Source organism: Eptesicus fuscus, chromosome 6 (genome assembly GCF_027574615.1).
Source record: "Eptesicus fuscus isolate TK198812 chromosome 6, DD_ASM_mEF_20220401, whole genome shotgun sequence".
NCBI lineage: Eukaryota > Metazoa > Chordata > Mammalia > Chiroptera > Vespertilionidae > Eptesicus > Eptesicus fuscus.
Window position 1 is genome coordinate 71,420,682 of NC_072478.1, and position 21,001 is coordinate 71,441,682.

Genomic DNA, 21,001 nt, shown 5'->3' on the forward strand with positions numbered 1-21,001 from the left:
CTTTCTTTCACTTACATGCATATGTGAAATTTACTCAAATCCACTTTAACCAATGCTCTTGTTTGCACATCTAAGTCTCTTCTAATTAGAGCACAGAAACTTCCTACAAGTCCTTGCTCTCCTAGGCTTGTTCTCTCTGTCAACCAGAAAAGTCATACTGATAGTCGAAGATCACCAACCGAGCTAGTGTAATTTTGGGTTAAAATTGGAATTGAAATAAAATACTATACAGACAGCAATTTCTATCATCTTCTAAAGCATCTTAGAGAATTTCTACACCTATTTGGTGTAAATCGCTGGATGAGGCAGGGTGATAAAAAAATTAAAAGCAATCATTCCTACCTTCAAAATTGATCGTATAGTAGGAGAAATATGTAAACAAGTCATTGCAAACCAAATTATTTATAAAAGCCTTTGAAAATCTACCAGTAACTTATAACAGTATTTCAAATGGGAGAGAGAGAAGAGCTTGCTGGGAATTAGGCAGACCTTTCTGGAGGGGAAACGGCAGAGATGGGAACTCACATAGGCAACCTGTGCGTTTGAGTTGTATATTTAATTTAATCACATAACTCATCTTGTTTTAAGGAATCACAAATGTATTCCAATAAATGCATACAATTTAATATGCATTCCTACAATTTTACTTAGATTTTTGTTGTCATTGTTAAAATTATATGAGAAAAATTTAAGACATACCCGATGGAGGTGTTTCATTGAAACTAGCCTTCTGTCTTAATGACTTGCTGTATTTATTAAAAATAAACTGCCTCTGATCTCTTGCCTAGTTTAAAATCTGTATAACTGAGTCCCATAAAAAGAAGTGTGTAGGTTCCTAAGTAACTCAGATATTTCTTGAGTGTCAGGATACCCACACCCACACCCACACCCATACATTTTAGATCTTTAGCAAGACAAGGTTTGGAGACAAAACACTCCTTACAAACACACCTAGAGGGTCTCTGTGTTTGTTTTTAAACTCCGGACCACTCAAACAAAGTATTCTAGGACCCTGCTTATTCAAACAATGGCTTTCCTTTGAAATAAGATCGTCTGCCTCCCTGAAAGGCATAGTGGTCACCTTTGACACAAGGAACAGAAGGTAAAACAACAAAGGATATGAAAAACCAACCTCAGTGCCGGCATTTAAAATAAAAAAAATCTCACCGATTTGCATTAACTCTTATATGTAGGTGCCTGGCCTAGTCCAGAGGGTGCAAATGGCAGGTTAGATCAATCACCCTGGAGTCTGACTTGCAAGGTTTGATGTGGACAAGAAAGGAAGTGTGGAAAGGGGGTAGGCACCACGTAGAGCTTCAACAAAGGAGGCAATATTTAAGGTTGAATTTCCCCCAAAAGACAGAAATAGCAAAAATATATTTAATGTACATGAAAAAGGCAAAATCATCTCACTTGGCCTGAGACCTTTAGAATACAATATTCAATATTGGTCCTCTTATGAGAGAGAGAGAGAGAGAGAGAGAGAGAGAGAGAGAGAGAGAGAGAGAGAGAGAGAGAGAAAGAGAAAGAGAGAGAGAAGGGGGGGAGCGAAGGGGGGTGCTGTGTGACTCACATCCCAGAGAGAGAGAGAGAGAGAGAGAGAGAGAGAGAGAGAGAGAGAGAGAGAAATTGATAGCACTGATTAATGGGAAGCCGGAAAGATAAGGTAGGATAAGGGGCTCTGAAATGTCAGGATGTCTGGATGTCTACTGTCCTGGGAATCTTTGAAGCACACGCCATGACGAATTACATTATCTCCAGACTTAGAAAATCCCTAGAGACAAAGATGGGAAGGAAAATCAAAGGTCTTTGGTAAATGGGGCCCAGCTTTGTGCTTTAAGTTTGCACTAAGTTTTGCTTTGTGTGACGTGCGGTGGGGAATTCGATCCAAGGAGGAGCCTGCGTCAGGAGGTGGGGTGCGGAGAGGGCGGCACTTGTACCTGCTCACACCTCCACTCGGGGTGGGCGAGTGGGTGCGGTGTGAGGATGCAAATCGGGCGCCTGGAGTAGCCAATCAGGAGGCAGGTGAGGAAATTTGGGTCCCCACCCCACCCCAACTGGGCGTGTGAGCACGTGCGCGGTGCTCAGGGACCTTTGTCCGGCAAAGTCACACTTGGCGGGCAACCTCGGTCCCTTCTTCTTGTGGGACTGGTTTGCAACTCTCCTCCTCTCACATCCCACCTTGCACGCCGCGCCTCCCCCTCATTCTCCCACCAACCCTCTCCCGCGCCGCCGCGGGTGAGAGCCTGCAGGACTCCGGTCTCCAGGCGGACGAGGCGTGTGCGGACTCTGGCACCCCAGGTTGCTGGGACGGCGGCACCCACCCCTGGCAGTTCGGCGCGGCTCGGACACCACGGCTCTTCGGCCCGCGCAGGGCGGTCCTCCCTCCGTCTCCAGGCAGCCCTGACCCGCCTTGCGCCTGCCGGCTCTCTGCCGATTGTGGGTCGGTCCGGTGGGGCTCCGGAAACTCCGGCAACGTCCAGAACACAGAAAATAGACTCATCACCCAATTCGCCAGGGAGCGGGGGAGCTGCGGGCTGTGGCGCTGCCTGCCCCCGCTCCTCCCCCCACCCCACCCCCGCCTGTGCTCGGGCAGCCTCTCGGAGTCACACAGCACCCCCCTTCGCTCCCCCCCCCCCCCCCCCCCCCCCGTCAGACAAAGGGCCTGGGCAAACTCGCCGCCCGGCCTTCTAGCGCTCCGGGGAGGCGGCGGCGCCCGCGGTGCATCGCGCAGGGGAGGCGCGCGCGCGCGCGGGGCAGGGAGCCGCGGCCGCCGGAGCGCGGGATGGGGCAGAGTCGCGGGATGCGCCTGGCCCGCCTCTGCTGCTGCTGCTGCCTCCTGTACCAGCTGGGCGTCCTGTCGGATGGGATCGTTTCAGGTAAGTCCCGGCGGGACCTGCGGAGGCCGCTTTCCGAGGTCCCCCGCGGAGAGCGGAGCGCGCGGGTCGGCGGGGCCGGTGCAGCCCGTGCGCGGGGAGCAGAGCTCGGTGGGCGTCTAGGAAAGGCGCGTGCGGGTGCGGAGGACGGGGACGCGCTCCGAAGCCAGCACCGGTCTCCAGGCCTTTCAAACACCATCCCGATAGGGCTCGTTTTCCTCTGTGGGAGGAGTGGCGCTTGGGAAGGGACGTGTACAGCACCTGGTGGAACACGGGGGAGTCCGTAAGCGGAGAGCTCCGCTCGGGCACGCACTTGAGAAAACCGTTTTAATTGTGCTGCTGTCTTTGCACCTTTCCACAACCAAGGGCTGTCACCAGACTCGACTGCCCCATCCCCTCTCCCTCCCCCCCACCCTATAATAGCACTTTTATTTTGAAAACGCCGGGGTCTGTAATCTGATCGCCAGGCTTCAGGGCTCGCCCGGAGTTCCAGGGGCCAGACGGGTGGTCTGCCGCGGCGGCGAGCCGGGCACGCTGTGCACCTTCAGCCCGCACTTCTGTCTGCCCCGCCCGCAGGGCTGCCGTTCGCCCCGGACCGCGAGGAGTGGGAGGTCGTGTTTCCTGCACTCTGGCGGCGGGAGCCGGTGGACGCCGCGGGCGGCAGCGGGGGCAGCGCCGACCCGGGCTGGGCGCGCGGCGGAGGCGGAGGCGGAGGCGCCTGGACGCCGGCGGCCGGCAGCTCCCGCGAGGTGCGCTCCGTGGCTCCGGCGCCCCCCGAGGAGCCGGCGGAGGGCCCGTCCGAGCCCGGGCCCCGGCCCTCGCCACCCCCCGGGGGCGAGGAGGACGAAGAGCTCGAGTCTCAGGAGCTGCCGCGGGGACCCGGCGGGGCTGCCGCTCTGTCCCCAGGCGCCCCGGCCTCGTGGCAGCCGCCGCCCCCCCCACTGCCGCCCCCGTCCCCGCCCCCGGCCCCGCAGGCCGACCCGGAAGGCGAAGAGGTGCTGCTGCGGATCCCGGCCTTCTCCCGGGACCTCTACCTGTTGCTCCGGAGGGACGGCCGCTTCCTGGCGCCGCGCTTCGCGGTGGAACAGCGGCCGAGCCCCGGCCCGGGTCCCACGCGGGCAGAAGCCGCCCCGCGCCCTCCCGCGCCGCCCGACGTCGCCTGTTTCTACACCGGGGCGGTGCTGCGGCACCCCGGCTCCCTGGCCTCGTTCAGCACCTGCGGAGGTGGCCTGGTAAGCCCCGTCCTTCGCCGCCCCCCGCCCCCCTCCCTCTCCCTCTCCCCCTCGCAGACCAGCTGATTCACCCGCACCTCACTCACCCCTCCCCACGGCTGCCCCGACTTCCCCCGAGTCCACACGGCTTACCTCCCAGCGCATCGCCGGGGCAGCCCGTGGACCTGCAGGCTCCTGGGGTGGGTGAGCAGCCTGCTCCTTGTAACTCTGTCCCTGCTCCCGCTCTCTCTTCTCCAAAACAAGCCCACCACGTGGTGTCTTGCAGGAGATTGGAAGACAACCAATCTGCTCTCTGCTGAGCCTCCTCCGTGGGCCCCCCCCCCCACCTCCCCGTTACCTTAGAGCATTTTTCACGCCCTCCCGCAACGTGGTCAGAACAGCTCTCCCAGTGACGTTCTGACACCTGCCTGTGGTTTACGCACACCCTCCCCCAGAGCGGGCCGAGGAGGACAGGAGTGGAGCAGGACCAAGCTGGAAGACGGGGAGCTGTTGACTCACGGAGGGCCTTCTACTCTAGGCAGTAGTCAGGGGGCTGTGGTTCTGTGGTGCAGCGCTAGCTTTTCTTAGGTGAACCTTTTATCTGGCGGCCGTTCCTTTTCTTCTTTCCACTCCCCGGGGAAAGGAGCAAGCGTGAGACAGCCTGGCCATAAGAGGCCTGGTGGACCTGGGGCGTCAAAGCCATTTGCTCTCTGTCTGAAAGATAGAGATCATCGTTCGTTCTCCCCTCCCCCCCCCACCCCTCCCCGCCCCTCCCCGCCTCTGTCTTGAGGAAGGGTTTGGGATAATTGCTCCCTCCTGTAAGTTGGCCTTCACTTTGTGGTAAAGTGTACATGAAGTTACCATTGTAACCATTTTTAGGTGTCCGCTTCCGTGGCGTTTGGTACACTCACGTTGTTGTACAGCCTTCATGACCATGGCCTTTACTGTGGGTTTAAAGCAGAACCCACAAAGTAATTGAAAATGCACAAGTGATTTGTGGCTTCGTTTTGTTGTTCCCAGTGAGCCATTGATGAAACCCACAAGGACTCATCTGAAAGCAAAACCTGTCTGTTTGGAGAAAAGTCTAACAGTAATTATTTAATCTTTCTCAAGGTGCTTACTATTTCTGGATCTCATTTCCCCTATGGTTAGCAGGAAATATCAGCACAATCAAAGCTACCCAAAGCCACGAAATGGAAAAAGATGGTTAAAAATTCAAACAGAATGAAACTGGAATTTTTTTACCTATGCCCTCCTAAGGTCCCATAGTCAAAAGATGTAAATTACTGGACAGGGCTATATTTTACCAGAGGCTCATAATGATGAATATTCAAATGTGAACATTTTTAGCCATGAGTGAAAAAAAACCCCAAAAAACTGGCATGGGAAAAAAATCACATGGAAAGCTTTTAAAAATGTTTTTTTGTGGAACTGATGTTTGAGCACCTCACAGGGGGGGAACTTTTTGTGGGGATTTCATTGTCCACTCGTGCTCGGCCTGGGATTAAATAATTACATAGAGAAAGGTCTTGGTGTGATGGAAGGGAAAGGGGATAAAGCATTTCACTGTGTTGAAATGTGGGCTTTTGGTCAGATTTTCCAAATGAGCTATGCCTTCTCTCCATACTGAAGGGAGCAAAGTTAGAATTATGAGTAGGTTTTTCATAGACTGAATAGGAGTTTGACATACCTCCCTGTTCATCATGTTGGACGTATACTCACTTTTCCTGTTAGCCACATATGTATATGTTCTGAACTGGGAAGCCTTTGTTATTGGGGAAAACTGACATTGCCAGCAATACAGTATAGCAGTCAGACTTGGAGTAAAAAGTTAGGCAAATAGCCAAGAAGGGTGGGTTTGTTACTCCAGACTCTACCGTGCCAACCCTTTCCCTTATGAGGTGGGTAATGCGAGGGGGAGCATAATTTGTTATCTGAGCCCTAATATTGGCTCGTTTCCCGATGATCAACAAGTCCCCTACCTCTCTGGAATTCAGTTTTCGTAAGTAAAATGAGACAATTGGATGATTTCATAAATAATTGGATGATAGAATTAAAATTCAACTGGATGTTCAATGTATTCTCAGTCTTGTCTTGGGGGTGCACAGATTAGTAGAGGGACATCATATACAAGTAGATATGACCTAGATCATCATGAGACAGTGACAGACTGACATGGTGAATAAAAAATTATGCCTGAGGTCAAGTCCCCTTTGGGGAGTGAGTTGGAGAAGGCTTCCCAGCGTTGAATTGGGTTTTTAAGCATGGGAGGCTTCCTCCTGGCAGAAAAGAGCCGAAGAGTGTTTCAGATAGAGGGGAGGGACGGAGGGAGATGTGGAGGGGCACAGTGTATCGAGGGAATGGAAAATGGTCTCCCAGGACTAGGCCCGAAGGCGCCATAAGGGGAAAGGCCCTGAAAAGCTGGTGAGATCAGACCTCAGAAGCCTTGTGTGCTGGAGGTCAGGCTTCTCTGGCTCATGTTGGTTAGCACTGGACTACATTTGTGCTCCTTCCTATTTCCAGAATTCTGTGATCCCGGAATTCTAACTTGAGGAATCATGATGCTGTCTTTCTATGAGGTTGAATGGTTTGTTAATGTAACTGCCTTTAGATGGCAACAGGTTTTTCTTCTCAGTTAGCAAAGATTTCTGATTGTCAGTGGCACGTAAAAGATCACTAAGTATACCTCCCCTTCCCTCTCTGAACTCCTCTACACCTTTGGGTTGTTGCAGATCATCGTCGGTCCAGTATTGCAAAGTGGTGCACATTTAGGAGATGGGTCATTCATTCTCCAGATACCAGTCTAGCTGGTGCTGGGAAGGGAAAAGTGCTAGAATGAAGTTGGGTTCAGGGCCAGGTGCTGCCTTTTCAAAGTACTTAATCTTTCTGGGTCTCATTTTCCCCATTTATAAAATGTATAAATTGTATTTTATCCCTAGCAATTGACATATAAAGTGTTCTTGCTATTTCCGTTTCTCCGTATTCATCTCTAATATTGAATAATAATCTGATTTGAGCCATATATTTGATCTAAGGGGCACACAAATATAATACTGAAGCAATTAAACATTTATTGAACAATGCCTTTGAGCAAGGTATTGTGCAGATACACAGAATACAAAAAGGAGATGAAGAAGCCTTGGTAGGTTACAAGGAGCTCACAGCAGCCTGGCCCACCAGTCACAAATGTCAGCAGAAAAATAGAACAGGTTAAGATATGTCCAAATGCAGGGATGCCCAAGTGCTATGATGGTACTATATTGTCCATCTCTCTTCATTTCCACAACATTGTAAGATATCTAATTTTTAGTGGATACGCAATAACAATCACTAAATAAAATAGAACACATGCAACACTTTATTATGTTTTAAATAAATAATCTCTATTAAAATACAAAAAAGCAACAAATAAAATTCCATTAAAAATTGCAACAATTATAGTTCCTCAAAGTTAACACAATACTTATACACACACACACACACACACAACTCTCTAAGCACTGGGCCCTGGTATACTAATCAGGACATACCTTGCCTATGGTTCTCTTTATATGGACTGCTGAAATGACTATCAGTTATATTTAGATTATTTTTCCAGGATGATAAAGAGCGAATCCTAAAACTTTACTTAAATTTAGAGTTTTACACAGTAGTCATTTTGATGAGCTCTGAATCAAAATGCAGCTTTGTATATATTATTATTTTTTAAAATTTTGCAATTTACTGCCTTACTTGAAATAAAGTATTTGATGCCATGGCAAATGTTGAATAACTTAAATATTTGGAGGTACCTGTTTTGGAAAAGGTACTTTATCAAGTACTAGCACGAAAGCAGGCGGGGAGGGTGTCGGGGCAGGGATGGGGAAAGGAAGTGCACAACTAGATCTGGGTTAGAAGCGGAATCAGCATCCACATGGAAACAGTAAGCTTGCAGACTAACCTCACACATCTACCTTCTTTGTTTGATCCAAATCTTAGGAATGACAGAAAACCTATTCTAAATAAATCTAAAGCAGTATTATAAGAGAATGCCATCAGTGCATCAAACATTTTGAATCTCTCTTGAAAGACTGAAACAGTTTGGGTTGGATTAATGGAAAACATATATAGATGTTAGAAAACATCTGTGAATGGTGGGAGCTGTGCCAGAGGAGCTGTTGCACATGCAGTGGGCAGAGGGGGCCCCTAGGACAACTCCTTGACTTTCTCTGATTTCCAGTTATGCCAACAAGTGGAGGCCAAATGCGTGTCCCTGGGCAAGAGCACAAAGAATAGAGACAGAGCTTTCCCAGGCATGTTGGTGAATCCAGAGGACAAAGAGTCTTCTACTCTCAAAAGATGAATTATTGGTTCCCTGGACCCAGTAGAAGGTCCCACCTGTCTTACCAAATAACTGGAAGAGAGCTGGGTAAGTGAACTAGTCAACAGATGCGTGAGCAGAGAAACCAAAAAGAGATGAGCTGACACCAAGAATACCTTTTTTTAAAAAAAAACGAACCATATAAAAGAGAACCCTCAAACTCTGGTTAATTAATATGTTAAGCAACAACATTAATAGAATAAAATAAAACCCTTTCACAGAAGATTAAAAGTGGATATATATTTATGGAAAAATACGTTTAAAAAACAACAGCTTCTATTTGGAAAAAATGATTAGCTACAATGAAACTATTTTTTTTATCATTATAATTAAAAAAACTTCATATATGAACTGATCAGTAAGTTTGTGATCTAGAAGATCAAACCCAGAAATTATCCCAGAATATAATATAAGGGATAAAAGGATACAGAATATGAAAGAAAAGTTGTGAGCCAAAATTGTAGATCTAGATGGTCCAAATTTTTCTAATAGGAGTTCATTTTTAAAATAAGTTATAGGATAGAATTTTTAAAATGCATGCAACGTACCCTAAACATTTAATTCTAATTTAAATCACCAAAATGTATATTCATCCGCCAACCTTTGGGTATAAGGCCAGATACTACTTACTCCTTTGAGTGGAGGTCACATAACTGGTGCTCCCGGAGAGCCTTACCAACTGTGCACCAAACCAATTTCCAATGTAGGTTTCTGTATTTGGGATAAAAATTAAAGAGAAATGCAAGGCAATTTATATGTAGAATCCTGGACTTAAAAATAAATTGAATCGTTTTTCCCCTTCATTTGTTTTTTATTAAATATACTAGAGGCCCAGTGCACGAATTTGTACATGGGTGGGGTCTGGCCCCCTGCCCCCAATTGGAGTTGGGGGGGGCTAATTGGGGGTGGGGAAGATAGTGGTTGTGCTGGGCACCTCTCCTGGACACCTGACTGATGGTCCAGACCATGAGCAGTTTTCCTCCTGATCACTCATCATTCAGGTTCCTGATCTATGAAGGCTAGAGAGTGTTCACTTACTTAGAGTCACTGAAGGTCACACTTCAGTGATCGGGGTGGGAGGGGCTGGTAGGGGATGGGGTGGCAGGAGGGAGGGGCCCCGGGCGGTTGGTTGGCTGGCCGGCCCTGCCCTGGATTGGGCCGGTTGGCTGCTGCAGTGCGTGTCATAGCCACCGGTCGTTCTGGTTGTTCCGCCGTTTGGTTGCTTGGCTTTTATATATATAGATTGGAATAACATTGGTTAATAAGATTATATATAAATTTCAGGTGTACAACTTTATAGTAAACATCTGTATACTCTATTATGTGCTCACCACCCAAAGTCTAGTCTTCTGTCACCATATATTTGACACCCTGTTTAATCTCTTTGTTCTCCCACCACTTCTCTTTCCTTCTGGTAATCATCAAACTATTGTCTGTTTTTTGTTTATTTGTTTCTTTTCGTTTTATACCCCACATAAGCGTGATAGCATATGGTTCTTGTTGTTTTCCTTGACTCATTTTACTTAGCATAAGTAAATACTCTCAAAATCTACCCATGTTGACTCAAATGGCAGTAGTTCATCTTTTTTAATGGCTAAGTACTATTCCATTGTAGATATGTACCACATCTTTATCTAATCATCTGCTGAAGGACACTTAAGTTGTTTCCATGTCTTAGCTATTGTGATAATGCCACAGTGAACATAAGGATACATATATATTTATGAATAAGTGTATTCAAAACCAGTTTTCAAATATTTTATAGTTGTTTCATCCCAAATGAAATAGATCTATCTGCCTATCTATCAATCTATCTAACTTTAGCAACTTATCTGTCTCAAGTTTTCTAGGAAATCTTCCTGGAAACAAACACACCTTTTGCACTCAGAGTTCACTGGCTGCTAATATTAGTGTCTGATTAAATTATGTAATTGCAAAATGTTGTGCATACATCTGTTCAAACAAATATAGCTGATTCTTGGTAAACATGCAGGCCTACTGGTGGAAATAATTGTGTACAGCAAGACAAGGTAGCAATCTACAAACTGAGCACTGACGTTATTGCAATGTAATTTTATTTACTTACTAGAGGCCCGGTGCACGAATTTGTGCATGGGTTGGGTCTCTCGGGGTGGCCTGTGGAGATTGGGCCCCAGCTCATGCCTCCAGCCTCACAGCCCCAGCTTGTGGCCCCAGCCTCACAGCCCTGCAGCCCTGCCTGGCACCCCAGCTTGGCCTGGTGCTGCCCCCTCACCTGCTCCACCATTCTGCTGTGGTCCTGCTCTCGTTGGGGCCCATCAGGACCGGCAGCACCTCCACTGCCGCCTGCTGCCAGCACCGCATTGCCAATGCCCGCCATGTTCTGTGCCACCCCCTGGTGGTCAGCGCAGATCATAGCGAGCAGTCAAACTCCCAGTCTTCTGGTTGAACGACCACCCGAGGGGACAATTAGCATATTAGGCTTTTATTAGATAGGATTTTTGTGTTATAGTAGGCTGAGATCTTTTCATATTTTTATTCTAATTTCCTTTACTGTAAACTTTCATATTCCCTACTCATTTTTCCATTAAGTTTTTGGTCCTTTTCAAATTACAAAGCTCTATTTTTTTTCAATTTTAATATTAATTTATTTCAATTTCAGTTGATATTCAATATTATGTTAGTTTCAGATATACAGCACAGTATTTGACAGTTACATAATTAAAAAGTGATTCCTCCCCATAAGTTAGTACCCACCTGGCACCATACATAGCTATTACAATATTATTGACTACATTCCTTATGCTGTACTTAAATTCCTGTGACAATTTGTAACGATCAATTTGTACTTCTTAATCCCTTCACCTTTTTCACCCAGCCCTTCAATCCCCCTTTCCTCTAGCACCTGTCAGTCTGTTCTCTGCATCTGTGAGTCTATGTATGTTTTATTTTGTTTTTTAGATTTCATATAAGTGATTTGTGGATATTGAACCAACTTTGCATCCCAGGAATAAATCCCACTTGATCAAGGTGTATAATTTTTTAAATGTATTGCTGAAATCAGTTTGCAAATATTTTGTTGATTTTTGCATTTGTGTTCATCAGGGACATTGGCCTATAATTTTTTTCTTAATTTTCTTTTTTGTCCCTGAGGGGGTGCACTGCTCCCCAGAGGTACTGGAATATCAGGCCAATGCTCAGCGTGGGGAGAGCAAGCTCCTATTCATCTCTTTGCTCCAAAAATTCATTTAATATGCATTTCTTCGATAGAGGACATATCAGATGTTAATTTATAAGAGCAGATACCTACTCTTGATCTTAGCCAAAAGGCTGAGAAGCGATGGTCTATAATTTTCTTTTTATTTTGGTAATGTCTTTCTTTCTCAGGTTTTGGGACCAGGATAATGCTGGCATCATAAAATGAAGTTGAGAGTCTTCTTTCCTGTTCAGTTTTTGGAACAGTCCGACATGGGCCCAGGCTGGCTGCCACCGACAGAGCCTCTGGCCGTGTGGGAGTTGGAGAGGACAGGGCCTCAGGGAGTCAGAAAGGTGGAGCTAGTGGTGCTCACCAGACGAATGCCCTGTCGGGGAAGTTTTTAACCCAGGGAAGATGGTGCCTGCGGGCTGTGAAATAGGAAGACTCAACACGGGGGCATTAGAGGTTATCCCTTCTGCCCTCGCCCTGAAGCCACAGAGCTGTCTGTCCTTGTGTGACTGATACCCCTGAGCTGCTGTCCCTCTGCTGGTGCTCAGGGTGAGTGCCTGTGGTAGTTTGTGAGTTGTCCTTTTAAGAGGGTGCCTGAATTTCCAGCAACCTTCAGTCTTAACCCAGGTGTGGATGGAATCCCCATTGAATTTCACTGCCAGATGTTATGTGGGCTCCTCTTCCTGGTTCTTGTGCCATGGGCTGGGGAACCTAGTGTGGGGTTCAGGAGGGACCTTGGCAGGTGAACTATGCCTCTGGAGTCTCAACTGACACACCTGGGTGTGGAGCCAACCCATTTTGTGTTTCTGACCCTCCAGTCTTGCTGTAGTTTCTTCTTTATACTCTTACAGAGAGAGAGAGAGAGGGTGAGGGAGAGAGAGAAAGAGAGAGAGAGAGAGAGAGAGAGAGAGAGAGAGAGAGAGAGAGAGAGAGAGAGAGAGAGAGATTTTGATTTGTTTTTCCACTCTACGCATTCATTGGTTGATTCTTGTATTTGTCCTGACCTGGGCATTGAACCTCAACCTTGGCATATTAGACAATGCTCTAACTCACTGGGCTACCCAGCCAGGGTTTCAGCTACTTTCAGATGGTTCTCTAGGTTGATTGTTCTATAATTTAGTTGTATTTTCGATGTGGTCATGGGAGGAGATGAGTTCAGCTTCCCCTCACTTGGCTATCTTGAACTCGTATCCCCCAGGAAATTATTTAAGGAAGTCTTAAAATATTTTTTTATGCAACATTAAAACAGAGCACATTTTTATTGTGCTCTCACACAATTGAATGTTTTTGCTTAATTGAAATTATATTTTTACCCCAGATGGTCTTATGGCTTTGTGTTTGCAAAATAAGGAGTAATCAGAAGCATTCCAGGTACCTGATAGATGGGAAGTATATTAAGTTAGGGATGTAATCTGACATATTTTGAGGCCGTGGGAGAACCAGTGGTCTGTCTTGGATTATGATTGCGGTAGGGGGAGGGGGTGTTCCTGAAAGGAAGTTTTAAGATTCCCCTAGCCAAGTGAGGATCATAATTTAATGCAGAGTGCATTCAGGGTGCAGCCATGGTGAGCACATCATCTTGTCTCCATCTCATCTTTATTCTAATGCCAAGTGCTAGACTGAGAGAAGTGAGAAAATGGGAACGCAGCCATTTCAATGCTCCCAGATATTTGAACAGAATTATTGCATGGCGGTGTTGGGAGGCCCTTGGGGATGAGATAGATTGGGCCTTGCCTTTTCCAGCAAGAGAGAATTGATTTCATTTCATAATTAATGTGCATAAATATGCAATAAATTATTAACTATTTAGGCTTTAACTCAGATAATTAGGGGATGGGACTGATCAACCCAGACCAGTTTTGGCATTATTAAACAGCTTCTGTTTGCCTATTGCTTTCCCTTAAATAAAATGAGACCTAAACATATTTTTTTTCTTCACAAGCACTTGAAGATGTTTTGCCTCAGATTTTTATTTCAGCCCTCTTACCTTTGCCTGGCTTCACCTAAACCATAGGACCATCTTCTACAGAGAGCCCATATCATCAGCTTCTTGCTCATGCTTTTGATGCCCTGTTTCTGAAAGTCTGGTGTGCAAACTCTTTACCAAAGTCATGGCAGTGGGGGTGAGGTAGAGGAAGGTGGGGTCTCTGCATTTAAAACTGGGATTTCAGAGTGTACCTCAACCCTAATAAATATATTTTAAAAAATCCAAGGTGGTTCTTGTGCAAGCTGAAATTTGAGGGCACCCACTCTAGTGGCTCGGAAAACTCCAGAGCTCATGGTATTCAGTGACTAGATTCGTATTCACCAAACTTTATATACCCGTGTTTTGAATAGATTTTAATACTCTTTTTTTTTTTAGCTCCAATGATAGTAAAGTTGGAAAGCTTTGTCTTTACTTTTCACCTCCTCCCAGGAACCCCATTAGATTTCATTGAGCTAGAAAGGATTTTATGAATTTCAAGTGATTATTTAACAGGCTATACAGTGCATATGAACTAGTTGTGAGATAATGTGATAGGGCCTTAATGCTAGTATGAATGTTTTTGTATTCTTCAGGTGGAAAAGTATGCAAAAGTTGAAACTTGCTTCCCACTCTATAATTTTGAAGCAAATAGAGCAGATTATTTCAAACTGTCATCCACTGTTTTGTGGGTAATGTAGCAGGAGAATGAAAGTATTATATTACCAGATGTTTCACAATAGTTACTTTAATAAGATGAAATTGATGAAACGTAAAGGAGGAAAAATACCTTTAGGTTGAAAGGGGCCTACCATACTTCATTTATTCAGATGTGGATAAATGAAGATGGAAGCACATTATAGAATATCAGGAAACTCTTTGTGAGAGATTGACTTCACTACACTGACTGGCAGTGCAGTGTGATCAGGTTAAGAGGTTAAGAAGACCTTGGACGTGCGTAAGAATTAAATGGTGAGCTTACTCAAATGGCAGAAATAAAATAATGTGTTTTATCTACTCATTCACATCCTAAGAATTTTTATGTCAAGCCCTGACTCGTGTGGCTCAGTTGGTTGGGCATTGTCCCACGTACTGAAAGGTTGCTGGTTCTGTTCCTGGTCAGGGCACGTGCCTGAATTGTGGGCTCGATCGCTGGTAGGGGGCGTGCAGGAGACTGCTAACTGATGTTACACTCTCACATCGATGTTTCTCCTCCCTTTTTCACTCTCTAAAAGTCAATAAACTATTCTTTTTTTTTTTTCTTTTAAAAGAGTTTTGTAAAACTCATCAAAGTTAACAGCCAAAAATAAGTAAATAAATGACATGCTACGAGGAGTGGCCAGGCAAATAATTATATTAGCTAATCTAATTAGTGCAAATTGTCTGTCTCTGTTATAATTTGGACTTAAATGTATGTAATAGCAACAAAAATGTGATAGACATATCGCCATTACTAAAGCATTATATTACCAGCAAATATTTAGTGTTCAGTTCATAGTCAGTTGATAGAGGAATTTATGTGTATTTAGCATAAGGTCTTTGTGTTATCTGATTCTGGTTATGTGCTTGAAGATAAAATAAATATAACTTCAAAATTCTATTAAAAATAGGAAGTTGGAGTAATTTATTATGGAAATAACAATTATGTGTAAATATAACTAACAAAGTAATGTCTGAGTAATTTATTGTGGACATATCTGTCTTTTTATAAATGTAATTATTTTATCTACTAACATGGATAATTTCTGTGTCTCAAGAACTCTAATTAGAATTGTGGTTAGTAATGTTTTAAAAGTATTGAATTTAGTAACTTAAGATTAAAGTTCCTACTTTTATAAACTTTTCCAAGTAGAAACTAATTATTTCTCATTAGGAAGGTAGATTCATGAATATATTGAGCTGATTTTCCGATATAACAAATTTTAAAAGATAGTGTGAATGCCTTTATTTTCTAATATCTTTCTTCTGGTATGATTTACATGCCATAAGATTCACCCAGATTTACAAATCAGTGATTTTTAGTACATTTACAAAACCGTGCACCACCACACAATCCAGTTTTAAAATATTGCCATCATCCCAAAGGGCTTCTTCATACCCATCTGCAGATATTCAGTTCCAAGCAGCCATTAATCTCTCTCTCTCTGTAGATTTGCCTTCACATCTTATGTAAATGAGATTACATGTAATTTGGTCTCACTTCTTAAACTTAGTGTAATGTTTTTGAGGTTCATCCATGTGGTAGCATGTGTCAGTAGTTTAGTTTATTTCCTTGCTGAGGAATAAATCATTGTTTGGATAGACCACATTTTATTTACCCATTCATCAGTTGATGGGCTTTTGGATTGTTTGCACATTTTGGCTATGATGACTAATGCTAACATGAGCATTTGTGTACAAGTCTTGTGTAGAGAGATTTTTATTTTCGTTTCTGTTGGGTAGATACGTAGGAATGGAATTGCTAGATCATACTGTAAATTTATGTTTAATATTTTACAAAGCTGCCAAATTCTTCTCCAAAGTACTAAGCCATTTTAAATTCCCATCAGCAATGTGTTAGGATGACAGTTTCTCCTATTTTAACTATTCTTGTGATTGGGCAGTGGTAGCTTGTGGTTTCAATTTACATTTTTCTAGTGACTAATTATCTTGAGCATCTTTTCATGTGCCATTTCATAGCCACTGATATATCATCTTTGGTGAAATGTCTGTTCAAATCTTTTGGCTGTTTTAAATTAGTTTTTTTTTGGTCTTCCTACTATGGAGTTTTTAGAGTTATCCATATATTCTGGATGTAAATCTTTTTTCAGACATATGGCTTACTAATGTTTTCTTCCAGTCTATCGGTTTCTATTCATTTTCTTAATGGTGTCTTCTAAAGCCAATTAAACACATACACACTGAAAATAAATCCAGTTTATCAATTTTTCTCTTTTACTGAATGTGTTTTTAGTGTTGTATCCAAGAACTTTGTCTTAATTCAAAGTCACAGACGTTCTCTTACGTTTTCTTCCATAATTCCATTCTTACATTCAGGCCTATGATTAATTTTAAGTTACTTTTTGTATATGGCGTGAGGTAAGAGTCTAAATTAATCTCTTTGCATATATGTATCCAGTTTTTTCTCAGCACCATTTGTTGAAAAGATCATCCTGTCCTCATGAAATGCCATCCATAGAACTTTTGTCAAAACTTAATTAACTATAAATGTAAATTTACTTTTAAACTATTAATAGTATACTTCTGATCTGTATGTACATCCTTATGTCAATACTGTACTGTCTTGATTTATGTAGCTTTATAATATGCTTTAAATGCAGGAAATTTAAGTTCTTCAACTTTGATTTCCTTCTTTGAAACTGTTTTAGCTCTTCTGGATCCTTTGCATTTCTATATAAACTTTAGATTGTCAATATCTCCAAAGAGTCTGCAGGGACTTTAATAGGGATTGTGTTTAAAGATTAATTTTGGAAGAGTTTCCATCTTAAACAATATGCAGTGTTTTTTTTTTTTTTAGCTTTCTGGAAGTAATGATCACTAGAGCAATCATTAAAGGATATTTATGAATACCCTATTGATTAAAATGAACAAAATTACCTACTGTAGTTCATCTATATACTAGTTTATAAAAAACCAGTAACCATAACGACCAGAGACCAGAACACCATGGCCCCTCGACCAGGCTGGCCCGCCCCACAGGGAGCGGTCAGGGGTGCCCCTAGGCAGCGTGATAGGGTGCGAGTTTAATGGAGGAAAGTCAAAGAAATGGGGGGAAGGTCTTAAGGGTCTGCAGGGTTGGGATGGTTGGCCCAGAGTAGGTTTGGAGTGTGCTGGGGAAGGAAGAGGAAGACCCGATTGGAAAACGGCTCAGCACAGTACCTTTCTCATTGCAAACCAGGACGGCGCCAGCAGTGGACTGAATGGGCGGTGGTTTCATGAGTGTGCTTGGGACCCACATGTTCATGGCAGCGGCAGTCCTCCCCAAATTTCACTGATTCCAAATAGTAAACAGCTATCAACTTCAAAAAACAGAAAAACCCTCTCCAACCAGAGGCCCTGGACATTGCAACACGACTGAAGGAAACACCGCTTAAGGAGGAGCTAGAAAAACTGGAAGTATGTGACCAGAGGATTGTGGGATTGTGGAGGACGCCTGGGCACCTACCGCTAGAACGTGAGCCTGTTATTGCACATGTACATAGTCAGCCCTACAGTCCTCAGTCTCGCAGTATTTGGACGTGACTTCTGGTGGTAAATTATTTCGGTTGAGGTTTGCTGTTCCCTTGCGGTGAGGAAGATCAGAATTAAAGGTTTCGTTTGTTACCTTGGTTTGAAGCAGAGGAAAATGGGATAGTGACGAGTAAGAAACTTTGGAGATAGTGAAGGGCAGTTTGTTGAGAGCTCAGAATTAGAGTTTAATTGGGATAGAAATCCTGCTAATAGCCCCTGATGCCTGAAATCTGAGCACTCTACTTTTAGGTTTTCCAGTTCAAGTTTTTGGAGACTGCCTATTAAAACATTCCTGTTGGAAAGTGTTTGTATAGAAGCTCATAAGTATTAAGTATTTGCTGTGTTTACCATGCTTAGCTCTCTGTAAGGAATATGGAATAATGTTAAATGCCTCATGTTCTCAAGAAACTTGAATTTTAAATAGAAGAAATAGAAATATTAAAAATAAAAAAGAAGAAGCTTGAGTTTCAGGGTCAAAATCAGGCAGGCAGGTGAGCAGTTAGGGGTGATCAGGCAGGCAGGCAGAGCAGTTAGGGGTGATCAGGCAGGCAGGTGAACGGTTAGGAGCCAGTGGTCCTGGATTGCGAGAGGGATGTCTGAAAGGTCCTGGATTGCGAGAGGGTGCAGGCTGGGCTGAGGGAACTCACCCCACCCCCCATGCAAGAATTTTGTGCACTGGGCATCTAGTATTATAATGTTTACAATGGACTAGACTTAAAATTCATAAAGGATTTATGAAAACAAGTAATCGAAGCTATTTATTTGAAAGTATACAGAAATAGGAAGTCATACAATTAGTAGTGTCTTTGCAGGATTAGGGCATGAATTCAGGTATAAGTTCAATATTGTTTCATATATCCCACTGCTGTGAAAAAGACCAAAGTTGTTAGGGTAAGGGTTCAAATCAAGTAAACAAATATATACAAAATAACTAACAGCATATAACTCAACCTTGGCAGGAAGTAGATTTTAGTTGTAAACAGTCAGGGTTATTCTGAAAATATAGACCTGTATCCACATTATTGTGTGTGTTCACTCAAACAGAAACAAGAATTCCTTTATTAAAAGCCAAAGCAATATATTCTCTGGTAATCTGAGTTTAGGCTATAGGAATCATGACTGAAAAAAACATTAAGGTGAAATAAAGGCCCTTAGTTAATCAGTTAGGTATCTATATATATAAAAGCCTAAGCGACCATTACAATCAGATGACCTGCCAGTAGCTGTGACGAGCACTAACCACCAGGGGGCAGATGCTCAATGCAGGAGCTGCCCCCTGGTGGTCAGTGCACTCCCACAGCCAACCTCCCATGGCCAGCCAACCTCCAGCGGTCCCTCCTCCTGGCTGGCTAGCCCTGGTCGGCCCCAATTGCCAGCCAGGCCAAGGGACCCCACCCATGCAGGAATTCGTGCACTGGGCCTCTAGTTTATTTAATAATGATATAAAGGAGCCTAGTAAAGGATAGAAATACTGTATTTAGTTAATTCTATTAGATAATTTTTTACATTTTACATAGGGCTGTTCCATAACACAGTATCTTAGAGTTGATGGATTTTGATATGAAAGCAATGTGGACTTGGTGTCATTTTTAGGAAGTGAATATTTATGAAGGCCTAGTTGTAACTGTTGTCCTGGAAAATTTGGCTTAGGAAGGAACAGGAAGTGATACCTGAATGGTTCTATTTAAATTTTTGGTTTCGAATTATGTATGGAGATATACAGAGAAAAGCTTTATAGCTTTTTTTAAAAAAAATTTTTAAAATTGATATCAGAGAAAGGGAGCAGGAGAGAGAGATAGAAACATCAATGATGAGAGAGAATCATTGACTGGCTGCCTCCTGCATTCCCCACACTGGGGATCGAACCCACAACCGGAGCATGTGCCCTGACCGGGAATCAAACCCTGACCTCCTGGTTCATAGGTCAATGCTCAGCCATTGAGCCACACTGGCTGGGCTATAGCTTTTTTTTTTTTTTAATGTGCGTAAAAATCTGCTTAAGTTGTCTCTAGGTCAGGATTAAACCATTTTCATCTGTGTAAATCTTATATTAAATCTGAGCTTCAAGGGGTAAAATGATGACCCAATAATTTTATTAGGAGGGATGTTTTGGATCAGTCAGAGGAAAACGGACAGGACATACATACAAATGTCGCTTGAAAGTTGGGACCACATCTTAGTTGGTAATATGGTAAACTAAAGAAATATATTTGATTAGTGTTTAATTCCCATGATTATTTATTTTGCATTTTCAGTTTCTATAGTTCCTACTCCTTGTCAGGCCCCAAGAGTTGACATAATCTGTATGAATTGACACAACCTTCCTATGAAGGAGGTAGTGTCATGAGGTGGTCAGTGGGTGGAAGGATAAAAGAGGAAAAGTGAATTCATGGATGTATATTTAGAGTATGTTTTAAGCTTAAGAATATGGAAACCTCTTATTTCTGTTTGAAATGCCTTTGGAATAACATGCTAAAGCACCCTTGGGGCAGCCTAACCGTGCACATTAATATGGCTTAAAAGGTCTCCAAAGCCATTGCCTATAGTTAGCTCAGTTGTAGTATTTTAGTAAGTGTTCTAATAACTTGGCTGCTCTTGCCCTTGGCCATGGGATCGCCACAAGTGCACAGTGTCCAATTTTGGGGTGTTTGGTCACTTGGTCTTACGTGTTCCAAACCTATTAATAACTCACCATAGGCTTGTAAGAGACTGCATCAGACTGTATATTACAACTGCATAATCAACTGTATACCTAGTCTTTCTTGCATTTCTTTCCATTACCTATCCCTCTAGAAGACATACACATTCAGTCCTGTGTTCAGTGCTTCTAGATTCTCTTACTTTGGTAATTCTGAAATGGATTTCAATTCATTAGTCTTGGAGAGTTATAAAATAATAAAAGGGAAAGAGAAAATAGTGGAGGAACACTGTAATAATATAAATGGTTATCACCATGATAACAACATAGTTTTTAAAATACCTTACAGTTTATAACCTGCATTTACAAAATCTTTGGTTATAGTATGTCTACACATTTTTAGAAAGTAAGTGACTCAAACATTTTTTTACATCTTTAAAAACTTATGTGTAAATCTAGTGTTTTTGAATGGAATTATGTTTTAAGGGCACTCTAAGATGTATTTATGTAAGGGAAACCTATGGTAATTTTTTTTTGTA

At 43.4% G+C, this 21,001-nt stretch overlaps 1 protein-coding gene and 1 non-coding gene across 2 annotated transcripts in view; one reads left to right on the top strand and one right to left on the bottom strand.

The window, feature by feature from the left end:
- Positions 1-2,785: 2,785 nt before the first annotated feature.
- Positions 2,786-21,001, top strand: part of ADAMTS19 (ADAM metallopeptidase with thrombospondin type 1 motif 19) — a 201,004-nt gene continuing 182,788 nt past the window's right edge. Inside the window, exons 1-2 of the mRNA XM_054716991.1 lie at positions 2,786-2,879; positions 3,453-4,108. Coding sequence (XP_054572966.1) covers positions 2,786-2,879; positions 3,453-4,108 — 750 coding nt within the window. The remainder of the gene's footprint in view (positions 2,880-3,452; positions 4,109-21,001) is intronic.
- LOC114233476 (U2 spliceosomal RNA) lies at positions 11,578-11,768 on the bottom strand. The gene has a single exon (XR_003619614.2). It is a non-coding gene; the product is annotated as a U2 spliceosomal RNA (small nuclear RNA).